Below are 19,809 nucleotides of genomic sequence, written 5' to 3' on the forward strand. Positions count from 1 at the left end.
GTCAGAAAACTGTCTACAAAAGTATTTTTATTCAATATTTACACAGACAAACATATAAGGGGAAGGTTGGAATGGTTGAGATGCTTCTAATCATCTTCATCTGATGGTGGTTGGTCTGTTGCAGCCTGATGTTTCTCCATCTTGGCCATTAACTCTGAAATAAAGGGAAGTAATAGAAAACCTGACTGGAGGGAATCAACTTGCAATCATCGCACACATTTCTTAAGCCGAGTTCCAGTACACGACTTTCATAGTCGCAGTTCACTGTCTTGCAGTAGTTTTGAGTTCACACTACATGACTGACTTGCAACGGGGCATCACAGACTACACAATCTTCACCAACTAGTGCTGGAGTTGTCTGTGACGCAGCGGCAAGCTTCTCTTATTGCGTCTTTGACAAGTTCCCACAGCGTTTGTCGACCGCAGATCGAGCACCAATCTGATTTTTTGTCTGCGACTAGTTAAACTCGTCTGTGACTGGCAAATTGGGCTGAAAATCGTGTATTGTGAACTCTTCTTTAAAATTGTTTCTTCTCAGAAGTCTTTTTTTTTTTTTTTTACCTTTAGCCGGGTTGAAGACACCATTGGTTTGAGTGTTGCACACGTAACAGCGCTTCGACTTGCGGTAATGCTGAAGAGCACATACCTCACAGAAGTAGTGCCTGCACCTGGGAGACATGTGACTGGTTAACACACTGCACCTGATAATAAACAAAGCTCTGTGTGGTGTAAAAGTAGAGAAAAACAATCAAGAGGGAGAGACTTACTTTGTGATTATGGGATTCTTAAAGGATTCCCTGCAGATGAAGCACCTAAAGGGCAAATCCTCCTCATCACTGCTCACCTCGTAGTTCTCATCATCTAGATTTTAAGCACATGGATGTTCAGGAAATGATACTGCAGGCACAGAAAAACTGATATGAATCCCCCTCCTGAACTCACCATTGGCTCCGTATCTGCCTTCTTCCAGCTCCCTCTCGATCTGCCAGCCATGTTTGTAGTCTGATCTGTCGTGAAGGAACTTGCAGCTGTCTGAAAACCAGAGAGGAGAACAGTAGGATTTAAAAGTTAGCATTAATATTATCTATTCAACAAATTATGACTTTGATATTTTAATGGACTTACTCTACAACTCACCTCCAAACCCACAGAAACCAGTCTCCTTATAGTCTTTGCAGATATCTGGCTGGTAGTCCCACCTGACTGTAGCTCTCAAGTGTTCAGGGGCTCGGATTGGTCCTTGTCTGTGAAGATAGAAGAAAATGATATGAATCAAGGACTGATGACATTAGCATTCATTGTTCATCAAATACCCTTCACTCACCTGACCATGCCGGAGGAGGCATTGCCCATGGTGGTATCTTTGGGCTTGATGAATTTTTGGTAATTGTTGATGCCACGGTAGATTTTATCATCCTCTTTGCCAGTCAGCTCCTGTTGAAGGAGGAAAAAGGGTTAAACCAGTGAGGAGGAAACTATTAATTCAACATTGAAACAGATGATAGATTTCACTTGCAAAGGTTGGTGAGAAAAAGCTAAACACAATTTAATGTTTCAGGTATGATGTGGTGTATTTTTGTAACATTAAGAATAAAATCATCTCATCTCTTACGTCTTGGATTTTCTGACTCCGCTCAAATATAGCCTGAGCATCCTTGTCCCTCTCCGTGTCCAGCTCATATGTAGCGGTCGCACCCATGTCGTCGGGTCCCTCTGGTTTCTGTTATGAAGATCAGCAGAACAGTGAGAAAGATTTATTCATATCGGCTTTCGTTAAGCTAAGTTGTGGCTTCACAACAAGGTGACATGTTTCTTAAAAATGATATGACAAAAAATGTTCAACTCACAGCTGATCGTGTGGACTTGTAGGCAACAGTGATCTTGTCTTCTTTGTCTCCTTCACTTTCACTGGACGATACAGCCTCTCGCTCTACTTTCTTTGTCTGGACAGGGACGATACAATTGTCAGTCTCACCTCAGTAATACGACAATATTACCATTTAAAGGGTAATATTTTAAAATATTATTGTACCTTTTGAATCATGGGGTTGACTTTGGTGCCTTTCTTATCTCTTCTGACCACAGAGCTTTGGTCCTCATCACTGTTGCCATCTGAAAAAAAAGTTAAACTTATTTAAGTCAGGATTAACTCCAGTTAATGTTCACATTGAGAACAATTTGATCTCGGTGACTGGTTGAAGCTGACAGAAAGACTAAAATGAATAAGATCGCCACTCTTCAGAAGAAGCATCTCAGAACGAACAACATGTTGAATCTGACAGTCAACGACAGTAGACGACCACATCAGATTCCACTCCTGTCAGCAAAGAACAGAAGCCCGAAGCTGCGGTGAACACAGGCTGGATGAATCTGGACAGTAGGAGATTGTACCCTGGTTTGTAGCGACATGTTTTCTTGACACAGTTGGAGTACCTCGGAGTATTGTCGCTGACCATGCGAATCCATTTAGCCACAATAAACCACCTTCTAATGGCTACTTATTACGCATCCGGGTCACACTGTTCAACGAGCAGAACATCCGAACAAACACAACAAAGAGAAAATGCTATTTACCAAAACACGTCGCCTCCCTCCAAATTCAGAAGAAGCTGAAACGCAGCATGAATGATCGACCTGCCAACAACTAACAGAGTTTTTCTGAGTGTTCTAACGTCAGCAACAAGCATGGAAACTACCGGCGTCATTATTAAAAACAATGTGAGGAAAACAAGAAGTCACATCAAGCCTCGTTGTTTATTCTGACATCTCAGGGCTGTTGACAAAGCTACGTCGTTTCCGCCTTTAGATAATCTCAATAGAACATCACAATCATTCGTTAAAGGATTAATCATCACCTTTATCGCTGTCACTGGCTTTTCTCTTTCGTCCGGAGAATTTTTTGGTGGATTTTTTGAACAAAAAAGTACAAGTAGCCGCTTTCGGTTCCTCTGAGTCCGCCATCTTGCCACCCGTATAAAAATGATTAACGCCGCAGAGACAGCGCCCCCCAGTGTTCTGGAGTCCTCGTTGTCCTACAGAAATTCTAATACAGAATTTTATATTATATTATATGATATTATATTATATTATATTATATTATTTGAAGACAAGCTCTGGTTGTCCTGTATGGATAAATAAGTCATTATTTTTTACTCTACATCCCAAACCTGTTTTAAATGCAATTCACTCACTTATTTTTTTTCACAAGTGGATGGAATTGATATTTTAAATTCAGGCTATTACCATATGTAGACTATGTCTTTGATTAATGTATTGTTTCTTTATTTTTGTTTAAAGTTATCACATTTCTGCCCACTCTGCATTCAGTCCCGCTCTGGGATAATATTGTGAGTATATAGAAACCATATATTTATAAACGTGGCATGTTGTATTTATGTTCCAATAAATCACGTTTATTTTCACCCTGGGTAGTTTGTAGTTGGCACACACGAAAAACAAATGTGACAAAAAGCAAAATACACGTTTTAACAACAAGTAGTTCGCTCAAGACACTAGCCTGTATGCTGTTTTTAATTACAGCTTTAAAGCTATTTACGATGAACTCTCATCTGTACCAAGGGCATGACGTACTCTGACTACAACCGGAAATATATGTGGAAATAAAAGCATCCTTATTAAACAGTCAGCACAATCGAAGCTAAACAAGAAAATGTGGTTTTATTTTGAAAGTTCCACCCGGAAGTGTAACATTGAACCGTGTGTAACTTGTCGCTGGTCTCCGTCCTGTCCTCCTCCCGCAGCATCAGCAGCGACCTCCCCGCATCCCCCGCAGAGGACACCGGGTGTTTGTAGGACACTGGGCCCGCGGAGGGAGGGGTCCTGGCCTGGGCACGGATCCCGAAGAGGCCCCGGGGCCGCGGCTGGATGGAGTCGGGCTGCATGCAGACAGCAATGGCTATGGGTCTGACATCGAAAAAGGCGTCTGCCCGGAGCGTCGGCGTGGAGCGAAAAAACCTCATCACGGTCTGCAGGTACACACATCACGACACCGAGCTGTGTTCATCCGCTGGTGCTCCAGCTCCCTGCAGGGGCATCAGCTCTCACGTATGATGATAGCATGTCAAATATTGAACATGTGATGAGGACATAGGTGGGTGCAGAATAATGGACACTGAGGATGAAGAGGAGGCAGGTGTGCTCACATACCGCTGCTTCTATGAGAACATACATACATTCGTTTTATATATTGTCTTATATCAGCACTTGTATTTCCTGGGTGCACTTAGATTTAAAATTATTTTAGGATCACGTATTTGTTGTGAATTGTGTTCCTCATCCCTCTGAAATCCCTTATAGGAGCGTCTTTTATTTTGAACAGGTTGAGACACCTGCACGATTCCCGTTCATTCTGAGAAATTCACTTTCAAACGATGAAACAAGCACGAGATTAGTGGAATAATATTGACACGGCTTCTGCCAGCATCGGTTTCTCTTCTCCATCAGAGTCAGGTTGAGTGTCATGTGGGACAAGGGCACTGGGAGCAGTGCAAGGACTCCTCCTCCTCCTCCTCGTCCTTCTCCTCCTCCTCCTCGTCCTTCTCCTCCTCCTCCTCCTCCTCCTCCTCCTCCTCCTCCTCCTCCTCCTCCTCCTCCTCCTCGTCCTTCTCCTCCTCCTCCTCCTATCTGTGGTCCTGGGCCCACAGATAACACTGAGTGCTGATGGTGAGGCGGTGATGAGCAGTCTGTATATGGCTCCTGTAAATCACTGTCTCGTTGGAGCTGAGAGTTCATGTTCACCATCCATCAGATTAACTGAGCAGAGACACTATTAACTCACCTGAGGAGAGATCCATAATGACGTCAAGCCCCTCTGGGATGTAGTCTTCATATGTTTTGCTTTTACTTTGATAGTTACCTCCACTTTTCGGTTTATTTGTCAGCAAAAACTGCCAAACGCAATTCTGCAAAACGTGGTGTAAGGATGGGACATGGGCCGTAAAGAACCCGGCGCATCTTTTTCAGCATTGACCCAAACAAATGGGGCAGATCCAGGATTTTGTTTTCACTTTCTTTGTTTATTTTTTCACATTTTCACTGATTTCCCAGAGAACATTTCATATGAAAAGATGAAAAGAACCAGGCTTATGTAAGGGACTGATATCTATGAGTGGGCAATTTAGAGCAGCTTGATTGAATTCAAAGGGGACTGTTGGGCCTTGGTGGAGGTATGTGCTGTAGTGGTTGTGAGCCTGGATCACAAGATAAACCCTTTGTGTGAACACGGTTGAGTTGTTAAACCAAAGAGTGAGTTTTATTGTGTTTATTTGAATGATTTTTCAGAGCCTAGGAGAAATATCAAGTATTTCACCAGAAAAAGGAAAGAGTGAATGGTAAATTGTTGTGTTTATAAAATAAAGATAAATCAATATTATATATAATATAATATATATATATATTTATGTGTGTGTGTGTGTGTGTGTGTGTGTGTGTGTGATACCCAAATGTTTAAATGACCTCCTCAGAAAACAAATAAAAATCAAAGAAGGTAATTTATTCAATCACCAATAATAATTGATGATCATTTTTATGTCAAACAACTAATCATTTCATCTCTATGATAAATCGAGTTATAGTGACTTTATCTACAGTATTTGTAGTATTTATAATCATCAACAGAGACTTGTAGGTTACAGCTTTACTTTGACAGTTCTGGTAGATTTATAGTTCCTCCATAAAATATGTGCTACAATGGTTCTCTAATTGCAAATTGACTGTGGTCGTAAATGGTATTGCAGACAGGGACAGGTATTTATGTGGAGTTTGCAGGCGCTCTTAAGGTTCACAAAGTACACAATTACAAAAACACAATGAAACTGACACACAATCAAGCGTTTTTATTCCAGGACCTTTCTGTCCAACTGAATTTTAGTGACGTGCAGTGAAGCAATAACACACAACAACAACACCACACAGAGTGTATACCTGCAACAGAAGAGAAGTTCTCACAGTGGACTCACAACACAGAGAAATATTAGTGTTGTTTTCAGTCGGACCTGAAGGTGCTAAGACTGATTTAATCATTTTAAGCATTTTAAGGACAAACGCCGGACAAGACAGAAATAAATCTCAAACAGCTTTCCATCAGTAACACTTACTACACAGTTTCTTTCATTTCTTACTTAACAACATGACATTGATTAGGTTCACATCGAGGGTAATATTCTTCCAGGCATGTCAGTGTCGCTGCCTGTCTCATCCTTCATGACGTTTCTGACCTGTTTTTCTTTCTTTTTTTTTTAATGTTCTTTTTCTTCTTGATGCCGTTCTGATCAGAGTTCATTCAAGTAGTCATAGGTTGTTGTGAACGTGCATTGAAATAGGAGAGAGACTCTGAATCAGCAGTGACCCTCTGGCTGGGGCAGGATGCAGGACACAGGATCCAGGCGCTGTCGTGCCGACTGACACGTCAGCTGCTTCCACAGCTGCAATGGCTGCCTGGCGACAGTAGCTAAGCTGATGTTAGTGCTTCATTAGTACACCAAGTACGCCAAGCTTTTATTTTCCCCTTATACATCTGTGTATATATAAAATCTGAACTTTTCCCCCCTCATACATGTTTAACATACAATCAGAACACACAGATTACCTTTTTCAGTTCCCAACAGTTCATTTGAGGAAGTTATGACATTTTGAGGGACGTCTTTGTCTGTTAATTTGTCACATGCTGTTGTCTCATGTTCCTCAACACTGTCCGTCACTTGAGATCACATAACAGACAGACAAACTGCCATCGCAGTCTGATTTAAAAGTGAATTTTACTCGATCTTGAACAGAAACTCACCTTTATATCTACTCTGGGTTTCATTACATTGTTTACAGTGTTTTTACGATTCATTTGAATTAGAGACACATATGTACAGCAATAGACGAGTGAGTATAACAAAGGGAAACCTGATCAAACATTTGCACCACCACAGGGAACAATTTCTGCATGAGGCCAGGGGGCTCGGAGGCATTACAACAGGTCGTCTGTAAATAAACTGGAACCAAGACTCATCATTCAAATACTAATGGCAGGAAAAAATTAAAACCTTACAACTTAAGTTCATCCAAATGGTTTTAAATTCTACGTACGTATCCTATGTATCATCCTGCAGAGGCTGGTGTCAGTCTTCAGGCTGAAGATGACACATGAATATCAGACAACACCCAAAAATCCAAAAGGAATTTAGCTTAATGGCTTTTTAGAGTAAAGAGACTTGGAGATATTTATTTATCCACAGAGACAGCAGTGTCGACTGTGCTGTTGCCACTAGCAACAAGTTCCATCTTAACATGGCGACAGGGCCGAGCCTCTCTGCAGCCGGGGGGGAATTTTTTATGCAGCTAAAGCTGAACTTTGTTTATATCTGAGCTGAATCGAACATGGCGGCGTCGACCGGCGGTCACAGGACGGTTTGTGTTACAGGTCTCATGCTGCACTCTGATGTTTGAAATGCACTGGTTTGTTGCTTCAGTCTGGCTAAGAGCTGCCGCGCTGTCATCCATGTTGACGTGAACCTAAGAAAACATAGATAAAGATGAGTGAGACTGGACAGGTCTGACGTGAGGTGTGGGTCCTCTGTAAACAAAAGCAACAAGGGAGGGAGAGGAGAGGAGCTGCGTCCTGAGCTCTTGTGGCGGGTGGGGGAGTGGCTCGAGAGGAGAGAATAAAATGTTCTGTCCTCTAGTAAACACAAATACATATTCACATCAGCTGGACATGCTTCTGCAAGTGGGTGGCTCTTTGTTTTGTTTTTTTATTCCGAGGAGTAGTAACGGCTGACGGTTGCATCATTGCGTGCCGCTCTCCACCTCTCTTACTTTTGAAGAAATAATACAAATCTTCATGTCTTGGAATAATTGTGATTTCTGGTTCAATTTCTTTTTTTTTTTGCATTTCCCCTGATACACCACCACTGTCAAGTATATGAAGTTACAGCAGAGATTTCTCTAGATTTGACTTAAGGTCTCTCAGAGATCAGCCTGCTCTCTCACCATCAGTAACACCCTGGTTTTCCTCACTTTCCCCCCCCCCGTCATGCTCAAACCATCTGATTTACACTCTAGCTGCTTCTTCGCCTCACGCCCTCACTGTCCATCGTTCACCCTGATCCCTCTACACCTCCTCTGACCACGAAACACTTTTCCTGGACACTTGTTCACAGAGGGGTTGGGTGAGAGAGTGAGAGGGACACACCCTGCTGTAGTTTTTAAATGTTTACATCTTTTACTCTATTTGGATTTGGACCCGATTATTATTCTTATTTTAATGTTCATCCGAGAACAAAGCTTTTTTTCTTTCTCATGGCTGTTTCGTGACGAATCCAGGACACAGGACTTCTCCCCGCAACCGTCCAGGATGATCAATACAGCATTGGCCGGTGTTACACAATGCTGCAGCCAGTGAGGAGTCTGTCTGTGTCATCTGATCCTGCTGGTTATGCCAAGACTAAAGAGAGAGACAGAAATAAGAAGAAAAAGAGAAAGGAGTCATGGGAATGTTTATGGGGGGGAGTGAGGAAATAAAGAAAAAAGCCAAAGTTGAGAGTTAAAGTGAAGCTGTGTGTTTTAGGTTAAGCCAATAAATGCAGTTTTGGTCGTGTGCACATCAAACACTCTTGTGTAAGTACAGTAGAGGAGTGAAAAGGGAGAACAAGAGGGCATTTACAGAGAGTTGAGAGTGGGCCTGGCGCAGATCCAGGCGGAGTGAGAGGGGGCACAAAAGAAGCTTGTCAGAGGGGCCCGCAGTTGTTTTTCAGTGTCAAATCGTACCAAGAGCATGTTGCTATTCCACTCCAACCATTTACATTTAAGCCACGCCAGCGATTCCCCCTTCACATCAAGAGAATTTACAAGCGTCGGCCGTAATGTTCTTTTCGAGATAAAGCTGCCCCTTTATCAGGTCAGAGAGGCCTTTTGCTACAGCTGACTCCCCTCTGTTATGATTTCAAATGCTTGGCCATTAATCAGGGAGCCCACACTCCCTGGGAACCACTGGGGGCACTTGTTGGTTTCTCCATAATGAGGAGTTACTTGATTTTGCTGCACAATCAGGGAATTTATGAACAGTTACCGCTCTGCACCGTGAATCTTTAGACAGAATTGTACCTTTCTCTACAAGCAAAACTTCTCTCCTGAGCAGGTTCCTGAAGGCAAAGTCACATCACAGCATTTGTGGTGTTAAATATGTGAATCTCTGCTCCAAAACACATTATTCTTACTTGCAATTAAACTGGCATCACCTGGCAAATGGATTTAGTTGGGTAATGGAGTCGAGCACATACTTGCAGGAGCCCTGTCTAACCTAACTCTCATGAGCTCTACTCTACATTTAAACCCTGACTTAGCTACTTTGCAGAAAACATTATCAGACAGCACTGACCTGTGTTCTTGATAAATCCGGCATGATCGCAACAAGTCAAAGGCTCCAAAAGTAATTTTAATCCAGTTTTGGCTCTCAGTTGAAATAGACCCTGCCCGGCTGCTTTGGTGGTGTCTGTATGTTCTCTGTGATGGTACCATTTTCTCGTGACATGTTCTGCCAGTCCCCCCACCCCGCAGTGCGCTCCCCTCTCATCTAGAGCGTCTTGCGCTTGGGGAAGAAGGCTTTCCGAAACGAGGTGGTGGTGGTGCCTCTGCTGAATGAGGCGCTGCCCAGGGCGATCTTGGTCTTCCCACTGGTGATGGTGGAGGAGCCCAGGGATGTCGTGCTCCTGCCCCTGGTGATGGAGGAGTTCCCCATGGCGAGCTTGCTCTTCCCCCTCTTTATGGTGGTGCTGCCCAGGGAAAGGGCCGTCTTCCCCTCGGTGAAGCTGGTGTTGCCCATTGAGGAGAAGCTTGTCTTCCTGACCCAGATTCGACAACGGGGTTCGGGGCTCACTCGACGCGAAGCATCGCACACTCATGCAGCACGCCCTGCTCTGCGAGACCTCACGGGTAATAGTAACATCAGCTACAATCCAGAGTGGACCAGAATGCTAAGCGTGGATAGCACGACCCCCGTGTCGCATAATGCCCTCGTTGAGCTGGTCGACGTGGGCTCTGGAAGGCCACATACCACCCATGTGTCCCTGTGAATGGACAGAGGCAGCCGTAGGTGGCCACAGCCTATCTGGGGAGTCCGGGACAGTGGTGCGATTGTCCCATCACCACGACGACACCGGACAGTTGAAGGACACATTGTTGCAAAGAGGGCAATCTGCGGTGACATCACTTTCTTCTGAGCCATTGTTCCCTATAGCCTCTGATTGAAAGATATTCCCTCTGTGTACGACTGTATGCACCATATGTGAAATGAGTCGCATCTAGTCGGATTTGATAAGAGAAAGGATGCATGTCTTCCATGTTGTCCACATGAATTTTAGGCTGTGATTGCACCTGCCTTGTGTTTGCCTTGTCCCTCCACTTGAAATATAGGTGTGGCCCCTCTGTTTGTGTCCTTGTTGACCTGTTCACAACCCATTCCAGCAATTCCCTCATTTCCCTCCATTTTATTTAATTTAGATGATTGAATACTTCAATAAAAAGTCAGCTCTACTTACAAAACAACCAAGCCAAGCAGTGTTTAGACATGTTAACTTTTATAAGCACTGTTACATCAGTCAGCTTCTATGTAACATATGGCAGAATAGTTATGGTGATGCAGACAGACTTCGGAATATCAAGCAATCTCATCAGCTTGCACAAATAAACCTCATTTATACCAGTGTTGATGACTTTTACATGCACAAAAACACTAGAACAGTGCTGATGAAATGCATTCACACACTCCCTTTTGTGTCTCCACATACATCACACACAGCTGTTTCACATTTCCCCTCCCTGCCAAGTTGACACGCCATAAACCATCGTCTCACCGCCGTCACATTTGCATAACGCTCTCGATTCTTGATTGCAAACCCCTCAGACCCGTGACTCCCTTAGCGTGTTCTCACCTGAGAATCGCCTCTTGTTCTCTGTGCAGGGTCATGTTCTTAATGATCTGTAACTCTTGACACACACTGATCACAAACATAGCAGCTCTTTATTCTACTAACCTGCTAAAACTGACCAGACAGACATATCCTTGGGTTTTTAAGTGTGTGCAGGATTCATGTGTGAAAATCCCAGTAGACGTTGCTGTGCGTTTCTTTGCCCCTGATGAGGGTGGTTTTGACCACAGACACAGACTTGGTCCCATGAGTGAGTGTCAGAGTGGTGAGTGAGCTCGTGGTCTCCCCTCGTGTGACAGATGTTTTGCCCACTGCTATGCCAGCGTTGCCCAAAGTTACTGTGGTTCTGCTCCAGGAGATCGAGGATTTGCCCCAGGAGATGTCGTACTTATTCCTCAGGATCGAAACCCTGCCTTTGGTGAAGGAGGTCTTGCTTGATGAGAATGTGGTTTTCCACTCATTGTTAAAGCCTTGTTTGGACTGCTTGGATGCTTTGGGTGCCTTAGCCCTGGCTTCAGGGGTCCTTTCCATCTAGGTGTTCCTGTGCTTGGACATCAAGGCTTTGCGGAATGAGGTGGTTGTGGTTCCCCGGCTGAAGCTGGCCCGTCCCAGAGCCACGGTCGTCTTTTGCCTTTGAATGGTAGAGTCTCCCATGGAGGTGGTGGTCACTCCCCTGAAGATGGAGGAGTTGCCCAAGGAGACGGTTGTTTTTCCCCTGGCTATGGAGGTCTTTCCCACTGCCAGGGCAGTCTTGCCCTCTGTGATGCTAGTGTTTCCCATCGAAGCTGAGGCAGTCAGCCCGAGCCCGTGCCTGATCACCGGCTCCTAACATGCACGCTGCATAGCCTCTCTCTCGTGGCGCAGCAGGGTGAGCTTGTGAGGTCAAAAGCCAAACTAAAGCTGCAGCAGCAGCCCTAAATAGATCAGACCACCATGTATAGATGAGGGGGAGGGAATTATTTGATCATTCTTCGATGCTAACCAGTGCTCAAAGCGACACGACCCAAAGGGACCTGGAAGCACAGCGTGCACAAAGGCTGGGAAGACAGGGGATTAATTGTATCGTTTTCATAACACTGCCAAAGCACTGAAGGGGTACATTGTACATTGTACACAAAACAATTGGGGTGACCTCAGTATGATAAGATGGCATGGTTCCCAAAAGAAGAAAAAACCTCCCTGCTGTTGCTGCAGGGTTCAAATACAGTCGTACATTTGTCAGCTTGGATACAGTACAAGGCTGCATTCCAGAGGCTCGTGCAGCAGGCAACTGACTCAAAGTTCAAACCCTTTTCTTTTGTGAAGTAGATTTTTATTTCCTATTGTACTTTTCTAATTCAAATGTCTGCGTGTCTGCTTCTATTTCAGATTCTCTGTAAAGACTCTCCTAGAAAAGTACACAGCAGAGCCCATAGATGACTCATCCGAGGAGTTTATTAACTTTGCCGCCATTTTAGAGCACATCCTCAGCCACCGCTTCAAAGGTAACACTGCAGGTAACATATAGCACAGGAATGAGATGGACAAATCAGTTTAAATGAATCAGTGTGACTGTAAAAAGTTATTTAACATAAAAGTGGAATATCGATCTCATTCATATAGTGTACTGTAGACATACTGTTCTGGCTGTACTGGTGCCGTGGCTGCATTATTATAGTGTGATATAATTCACGGCTGCGTTTAAATCTTGGACCAGGTTCTGGAAGCTGGTTCAGCTCAGATGGACAACGCAGTTTTTGGGAGTATATCCGAGTGGCGTGCAACAAAGTGCAGAACAACTGCATTGCCAGCATCGAAAACATAGAGAACATCAGCACATCACGAGCCAAGGTAAGAATGTTTCGATGCACAAATGGGTGTATGACTTAGTGGTGGTGTATAAAAACACCTGTTCTTACTCCCTTCTCACGTTGTCCCACAGGGCCGGGCATGGATTCGAGTGGCGCTGATGGAGAAACGTCTCTCTGAATATGTGTCCACTGCTCTGAGAGACACAAGAACCACCAGGTCAGAGTAATGATTTGAAGGGACAACCATGACTGTATGGATGACACATGTCCACTTTCTACCACTGTCTAGAAATCAAGTGGAAATATCCCAAATACGAACACTGCCATCTTGTGATTAAGTCAATTGGAGCTGGCATTCAGAGGATAGAGCTGTGGTATTAAAAGGTCCCACCGATACGTGCACTCAACCTATCACACGTTTTTTCATCAGAAAAATTATCACATTAACACACATCACTTTGATTAAAAAATGAAAGAAAACATCTTTGAAAAAATGTATTTGATGTGTACTTGGATGGGGCAGGGTGTATGACTTACAGCCACCAGAGGGCAGTCAAGAGACTTTGGCTTCACTTTTGGGAGCTGTCATGTAGATACAGTCTGTGTTGATAACCACAATAAATATAAAATAAAAAGTTTTATTGAAGCCACATTTATGATTTAACTGCAACAATGTGCTGCACCTCCATGCTGGCTACTTGTGCTGATCCTAATAAGTTAGTTTGTCTTGTGTATGAGTAGAATAGTTGAACTTTCTGTCCACCAGGGGGAAACACAAGCCTGCTCCAGAAGTTTAGTACTTCAGCTGTAATATAAAGTCAGTCACTAATTGGCTGCAGGCAGAATCACAACATTTTCATAGCATTGGTTTATGTGAGTTCAGATGTGACAACCACCTCTTTTCCTGACAGGAGGTTCTATGATGATGGAGCCATCATGCTGAGAGAAGAAGCCACAGTTCTGACCGGGATGCTGATTGGACTGAGTGCTATTGACTTCAGGTGAGGACACACCCTGTAGACTCTGATATAAAGTGTTTCAATAAGTACATACACATGCATACATCTGTGTACCCCAGCCTTTCCATTAAACACAATTATGTGGAATCTACTTTATGGTCTGTTACGTTAATTATTATTACTCTGATTTTGAGTTTGGCTTAATCTATGTTTGGAGTACAGATGGATCTTCAATCAAATTAAACTGAAATAATAATATAATCTAATATATATGAATAATCTGTCACAGAAATATTTTCCAATCTCAAGTTGGATCTAAACTCTTATAGTTGATAAAGATATTAGCAGATGCATGTATGTGGAGTATGTATACATGCTGCATTTCAGTGCATAGATATTTACAATATTAACCCATGGATGAGTAGATGTTTACCCATCGGGTTTGAGGTAAAACGTTAAACAAGGACATTTTATTCATATAGAACATTTCATACACAGAGAAAGATTCAAGGTGCTGCACAGGGACATGATAAACTGAAAGATATCAATAAGAAGCAGAGTTTTTCAAGCAAAATAAGAGAGAATTAAAAAGAGTCATATAAAAGAGGTAAAATAAACAAAGAGCACGAATATGTATGAAACCTTAATAATAACTTGAAGGAGGGAAATAGAATGATATGTAATGATGGTATGACCTTGTAAAATTCTTTCGTAAAATACTTGTTCTGTGAATTCACTACTTCAATCTGGTTTTAAAAACTTCAATTGATGGAGAATTTCTAAGACCAAAAAAGTCCTTCAGTCGTTTTGAGAACCCGTCTGTCTGTTTGTCTCTTTCTGTGCAGTTTTTGCTTGAAGGGTGAGACTCTGGACGGGAAATCTCCAGCTGTGGTTGACTACACACCCTACCTGAAGTTCACCCAGAGGTTATACCCACCCAGTCCGTCTTTTCACTCCACCAGTAACAGTTCACATGTTTAACCACCATTTCACCTCTTGCCCCCTCTGGCTGTGCAGTTACGACTACCTGAGCGACGAGGAGGACCGCCGCAGTGTGGACAGCAGCAACAGCGAGGAGAGCGTCCCCGAGCATCCCTACATCCCTCTGGTGACTGACGAGGAGAGCTGGAGCAACAAGTGCCGCAAGATGGAGCAGAGGTTTAAGATCGTCTACGCCCAGAAGGTAACTCCACAACTAGATCCAGTTCTGAAACCAAATTAATGACATTTAAATACTAACCTGTTTTCTTGGTGTGCAGGGTTACCTGGAGGAGCTGGTGCGTTTGCGGGAGTCCCAGCTGAAGAACGTGGAGACGGAGAACAAGTGTCTGCGATCCAAGGTGGAAGAGCTGACGGTTCAGGGCCAACAGGAGAAGAAGGAGCTGGAGGCCATTGTGCTGGAGTTACAGGCACAACTGTAAGAAAACACTCAGGATTACATTGCGCTTATAAAAAATTTCCAACTATAACCACATGTTCCAAACAGCGTCACAGCAGATCCTGTTTGTGTTCCTCCTATCACAAACACGTGTTTGCTTTTCACACATGTGCACGTTTAGTAGCAGGAGTTCAACAAGGAGGTACAATTGGAATTTTAAGTAATAATAACCTTATAATTAGGAACAGTTATTTTCAAGTTATTGCTCTATAAAAAAGTTTAATGTTTCTCTATAGAAGAATAAACAAGACTGAAAATTTGATACAGATGCCATTTTTGATTGTTTTGGTTTATGATGCAATGCACAGTAAGATGCTACATGTTTAAAACTCCAACACATCTGATTTTAAGTATACCACCATGCAGTGAAAACCAAATACCTGTAGGTGTGAAGCTTGGTGCTGTTACAGCACCCAGAATGCCCCCAAATCCGCACTTCCCCCCATAGCTTACAACTGGAGGGTTGAGTTTCAGACTGTGTTTATAAAGTTTAGGATTACTCCACAAAATACTGAACTCTATTATCACAGAAACATAAATCAGAGAGATTCATAAGAAATATTCATAATCCTTAAATAACTGGGTCCATATCATTTTGCTAAGATAAGTATAAAATAGACTTGGCTGAGGTGCAGCAGCTTAAAGACATTAAACTGGTGAATGCATCTGAAACCTGCTCATGCCTGAAAGAAAGAGTCTGACAAATGCTTGTAATTTAAAAAAGATATTTACACAGTTTTGAGCGAGCAGATGCTTTTTTCCACATGTAATGTTTACACTTTTTTTCTCTGTGATTTCTCCAGCTCTTCCCTCATGCCCTGCGATTCCTCCCATCTGGCCAAAAACCTCTCCATCCCGCTGGTCAACCAGTGGTCCACCATCACAAACAACACAGGCGATGTCAAACTGTTCCGCAGGTAAACACACACACACACACATTCTGTCTGTGTTACATTTATGGATTTGTATGCATCCGTGCCAGCGACAGCAGGTGGCCAGAGGTTGTGTGTTTTTTGGTGGTCACACTTCAACAATTCCTGATGAGAATTTCTTCAAATTTGGTACAAACGTTCGGTTGCACTCAAGAATGTGCTGATTCGATTTTAGTGGTCAACGGACACTGTGACTTCAAAAAAGATTTAGCTCATGACTGTGTTAAGAACACCTTGAGAGAATCCTTTCAAAATTGGCACAAATGTTCTCTCTCTAAAGTAACTGATTACACTTGGGTGGTCTAAGGTCAAAGGTCAGGATCACGGCCACCTTAGAAAACATGTTTTTGGTTTCTCGAACATGAACATCTCTAGTCTGCCTTCAGAGAATTTCTTTTTTGACCTGTTGTTACTTGTACCTCCACAATTACTTGGTATTCAGATAAATCTGCAAAAAAAGGTTGAGACCCCCCCACTGTGTCTTGTTCGATGTCACGAACCCAACGAAAACTGAGGCGCTCTCACCCTACTGTTGTTCGCCCGGGTGTCACATTTCTATCACTGTTGATTGTAGCTGGAGCCGATTAAAACCTGCGTCTGCTTCAGAGTCCTTTGACCCAGGAGTGAATGCCGATTGACTCCATTCCCATTGTAGACAAAAAACAGATGTTAGTTAGTGTTACATGGTTTTTTGACCAGTAGAAAGGTGACCTCATATGAGTGTGGAAAAAAATGGATGTAGAAACTGCACTAGATGGCAGAAGTGTACAACCGCAGAGCGATAGTGTGTGACTGGAGAAAGATAAAACCTCATCTAACTTTGATTCCTACTGGAAATGAACTGTAAGAAGAATACTCACCATTAATCTAAAGAGCCTTGTACTAATTTATTTTATTTCTGTCCATCCAGGAGGAGTTTCCACAGTTTGGAGCAACTTTCTGCTGATGTCAGTCTGAACTCTGACTCCCAGAGGACAGATGGGAGACAGAACGGAGATGCTGCCTGGACTTCTGCAGGTCAGCTGACTTTTAAGTGCTGCCTGAACACATCATTAGAAACATATTCATTACAGTTCAAACAGTAACATGATATTGAGCTCACAGACTCTACGACAGTATCACACCATCATAAAATCGAGATGGGAAGTCAGAATTTGTTTCATATTGTTTGAATACATTTTTTTCAGACGATGATAAAGTTACATGTCAGATCAGCTACTTTATGCCGCTATACCTAACAATGTCTAAAAATTAGCTTAGCTTTACTCATAACTCTTGCATACAAAGCACAGTATTAATACCACAGTGCTTCTGCTACAATTGGAATATTTCTACTCTTCCCAGCTGTATAAAAGCCTCTCAGTGGCATCCACCCATGCACATGTACATGCTCATACAAAGGCAGGCTTCATGCCTGTTTATGGTCTTCAATGTGGGCAGCTTGAACTATGCATTATCATCGGCTGATCTGTTTTGTCCCTGCAGGAAAAGACAACACTCCTTCCATGCTGGGTCTGTGCGGCTCTCTGGTGTCTTTGCCGAGCTCCAAGTCTCTGGCGAGCCTCAAGTCCAGCGAGTGTTTGGTCAACATCAGCACTGACCCCAGCCCTGTGCTCTCGCCCAGCTAGGAGCACCAAACCAACCGCGACTGAGATTGAAACCCCCCCCCAGCCTGTCTGCCTGGTGATGCTGCGTTGACCAAGACCCTGCTTCCACCGTCCATCCGGCTCCATGAGAATACAACACAGGAAAGTTGTGACACCATCTCTGGATTTTTGTACACACGAGAGTGAAGTCGTCATTAAGCAGAATGGATCCATCTTGGTTTTCCCTCATACTCTCCCACCACAACTTTGCACTATCTGTGAATCTCTGCATCCAACATCATACCATCCCTCCGCCATATCTTTTCCAAAGCTTTAGTTTATTCCTAAAAAAGTCCCATGGCATCATCTAAGTGTTTGTGCGCCTTTGGCTTGTTTTTTTCTCGTCAAAATGTAACCAAAACAGCCCTTGCAGCTCTATGGATGCAGCCACAAACAAAGAGAGATGTGATTAAGAGATATAAACATGATCAGTATGAAGTAGAGGACGGGTTTTTACACAGTGACACCGCTGTGTGTTTTGTGTGTTTTTTCTGGGGTCTGCTGCCCCTGAAAGTGCATATCATTCCTGCTTGAGCAATCACCACAAACCCTCACAGTGCATCTATTCATTTATTCTCTCAAATCTTAAACTTTTATTCATTTATTTGCTTTGAACCAAAACAGCGGTCTGTTCTTTTTGGATTTCTTCAATATATGTTTCATTAATGTATCTGTTTTTTTTGTTCCAATAAACTGCCTTTTTCCATGAATGACTTTCTCTTTGTTTTAATCAGTGGAGAAAGAAAAATGGCGGTCCATGCACTGCAAATATCTTCAATGTAGTTTTAATGAGATGTAATATATCAAAAAGATCAGCAGTTTACTTAGACGGCAAATCGACTATTATCTGAACAATGACCAGAACAAGCTAAATTCTGATTCTAATTCAAGAGCAAGGACCACACCACAACAATATGAAATGTTATCATGGACGTTGATGGATTTGGTTGTTGAGGGAAGAAGTTGAGGACGCACTGGAGAGGGGGGGACTCAGTCTCAAGTATCATTCCAATTTCCACCCAGAGGTTTTCTCCAAAGGGAGTAATAAGGGAAGAGGGAGGGAGAGGGAAAGGAAGATGAAGGGCTTGTGTTAGGGATGAGGGGGAAATGGATGATGGGAAGGGAAGAGAAAGGGTGGATGGAGAAATGTGAAATCTGTTGTGTGCAGATACATTTTTACAGACACAAAATGACGCTCCAAAAAAAGGAGCTTGATGGAGATGTCATCAGTGATCATTGCATAGAGCATCTAGTTGTACGGGGCACATGTGATCTGGCTCCATCTTGTGGTGTAATAGTATAAGATGTTACCCTGTTAACATGCTGCATGGGTGACCAGAATTCTCCCGAAAACAATCTGACGGTTGTTCATGGGTGAAAAAAATAGGTAATTGATTATAACATGAAAATTATTCAAGCGAAATTTGATAGGTTGTGCAAATGATTCCTCCAGATATTATATTTAATTCAACTTCTGATTGATGCAGAAGTTGAACTCATTCTTCAAGCAGAGGAGTTTGTTTAGTGGCAGGCAGATGTCACTGTCCTGCTAAATGGACAGACTAATGAAGTGTTATGTCCATCAGGCCAAACAACTATTCAACTTTAGACACAGAGATGGAGGAGTGAGATGGACTTTTGGACATGAGGCTGCCTCTCTGCTCACACCAACCCATATTCACACTTTTTCTTACTTTCTTAATAATTAGCCCCAATAGACATTTTGTTTGCTTTTGTTTTGTTTTGTGTTTTTTTCACTTTAGTTTAGTATTTTTCTATATAGTAATTATATATAATTACTTTTAATTTTACTTGTACCTACGTAATCGTGAAGTGCTTTTCTTGCTCCATATTTGTGTTTTAATATCCTGGATGTCTATGGATCAATATATCTATCAAACAACCAATCAGTCAGTCAATCTATCTATCTATCTATCTATCTATCTATCTATCTATCTATCTATCCATCCATCTAATGGTACCTGACTTAGGCAGCTTTTTTAAATTATGCTGATAATCAATAATAGGCCATTAATATGCATGTTTCTGTCAGTGCCATAAATATATCACAAATATATTAACAGTGAATTTCTGTTCTAGACCCCCTAGG

At 42.7% G+C, this 19,809-nt stretch overlaps 3 protein-coding genes across 6 annotated transcripts; 1 reads left to right on the top strand and 2 right to left on the bottom strand.

Moving 5' to 3' along the window:
- Positions 1-7: 7 nt before the first annotated feature.
- On the bottom strand, positions 8-3,012 carry rnf113a (ring finger protein 113A). The gene is made up of 10 exons (XM_020094540.2): positions 2,856-3,012; positions 2,033-2,112; positions 1,848-1,943; positions 1,613-1,720; positions 1,325-1,434; positions 1,138-1,244; positions 943-1,032; positions 768-861; positions 562-668; positions 8-154 (listed from the first exon to the last, which is right to left on the bottom strand). Exons 1-10 carry the CDS (start codon positions 2,959-2,961, stop codon positions 87-89), a joined length of 966 nt encoding a protein of 321 aa, XP_019950099.1. The 5' UTR covers positions 2,962-3,012; the 3' UTR covers positions 8-86.
- Positions 3,013-3,702: 690 nt separating this feature from the next.
- On the top strand, positions 3,703-18,409 carry rundc3aa (RUN domain containing 3Aa). 3 transcript variants are annotated; one of them, XM_069524832.1, is made up of 11 exons: positions 3,703-3,992; positions 12,303-12,430; positions 12,631-12,764; positions 12,856-12,941; positions 13,636-13,725; positions 14,529-14,609; positions 14,701-14,866; positions 14,943-15,100; positions 15,925-16,038; positions 16,964-17,066; positions 17,539-18,409. In XM_069524832.1, exons 1-11 carry the CDS (start codon positions 3,886-3,888, stop codon positions 17,749-17,751), a joined length of 1,380 nt encoding a protein of 459 aa, XP_069380933.1. In that variant the 5' UTR covers positions 3,703-3,885; the 3' UTR covers positions 17,752-18,409. The 3 variants fall into 3 exon arrangements, with proteins under 3 accessions (XP_069380933.1, XP_019950259.2, XP_019950261.2); XM_020094700.2 differs by having other exon boundaries at positions 3,705-3,992; positions 16,964-17,070; XM_020094702.2 differs by having other exon boundaries at positions 3,706-3,992; positions 12,303-12,418; positions 16,964-17,070.
- zwi (zwilling) lies at positions 5,841-10,914 on the bottom strand. Of its 2 annotated transcripts, none has more exons than XM_069524834.1 (2): positions 9,386-10,914; positions 5,841-7,521 (listed from the first exon to the last, which is right to left on the bottom strand). In XM_069524834.1, exon 1 carries the CDS (start codon positions 9,827-9,829, stop codon positions 9,581-9,583), a length of 249 nt encoding a protein of 82 aa, XP_069380935.1. In that variant the 5' UTR covers positions 9,830-10,914; the 3' UTR covers positions 5,841-7,521; positions 9,386-9,580. The 2 variants fall into 2 exon arrangements, with proteins under 2 accessions (XP_069380935.1, XP_069380934.1); XM_069524833.1 differs by having other exon boundaries at positions 5,841-8,452.
- Positions 18,410-19,809: the final 1,400 nt, after the last annotated feature.

The sequence above is a fragment of the Paralichthys olivaceus genome, chromosome 5 (assembly GCF_024713975.1).
Source record: "Paralichthys olivaceus isolate ysfri-2021 chromosome 5, ASM2471397v2, whole genome shotgun sequence".
NCBI classification, from domain to species: Eukaryota; Metazoa; Chordata; class Actinopteri; order Pleuronectiformes; family Paralichthyidae; genus Paralichthys; species Paralichthys olivaceus.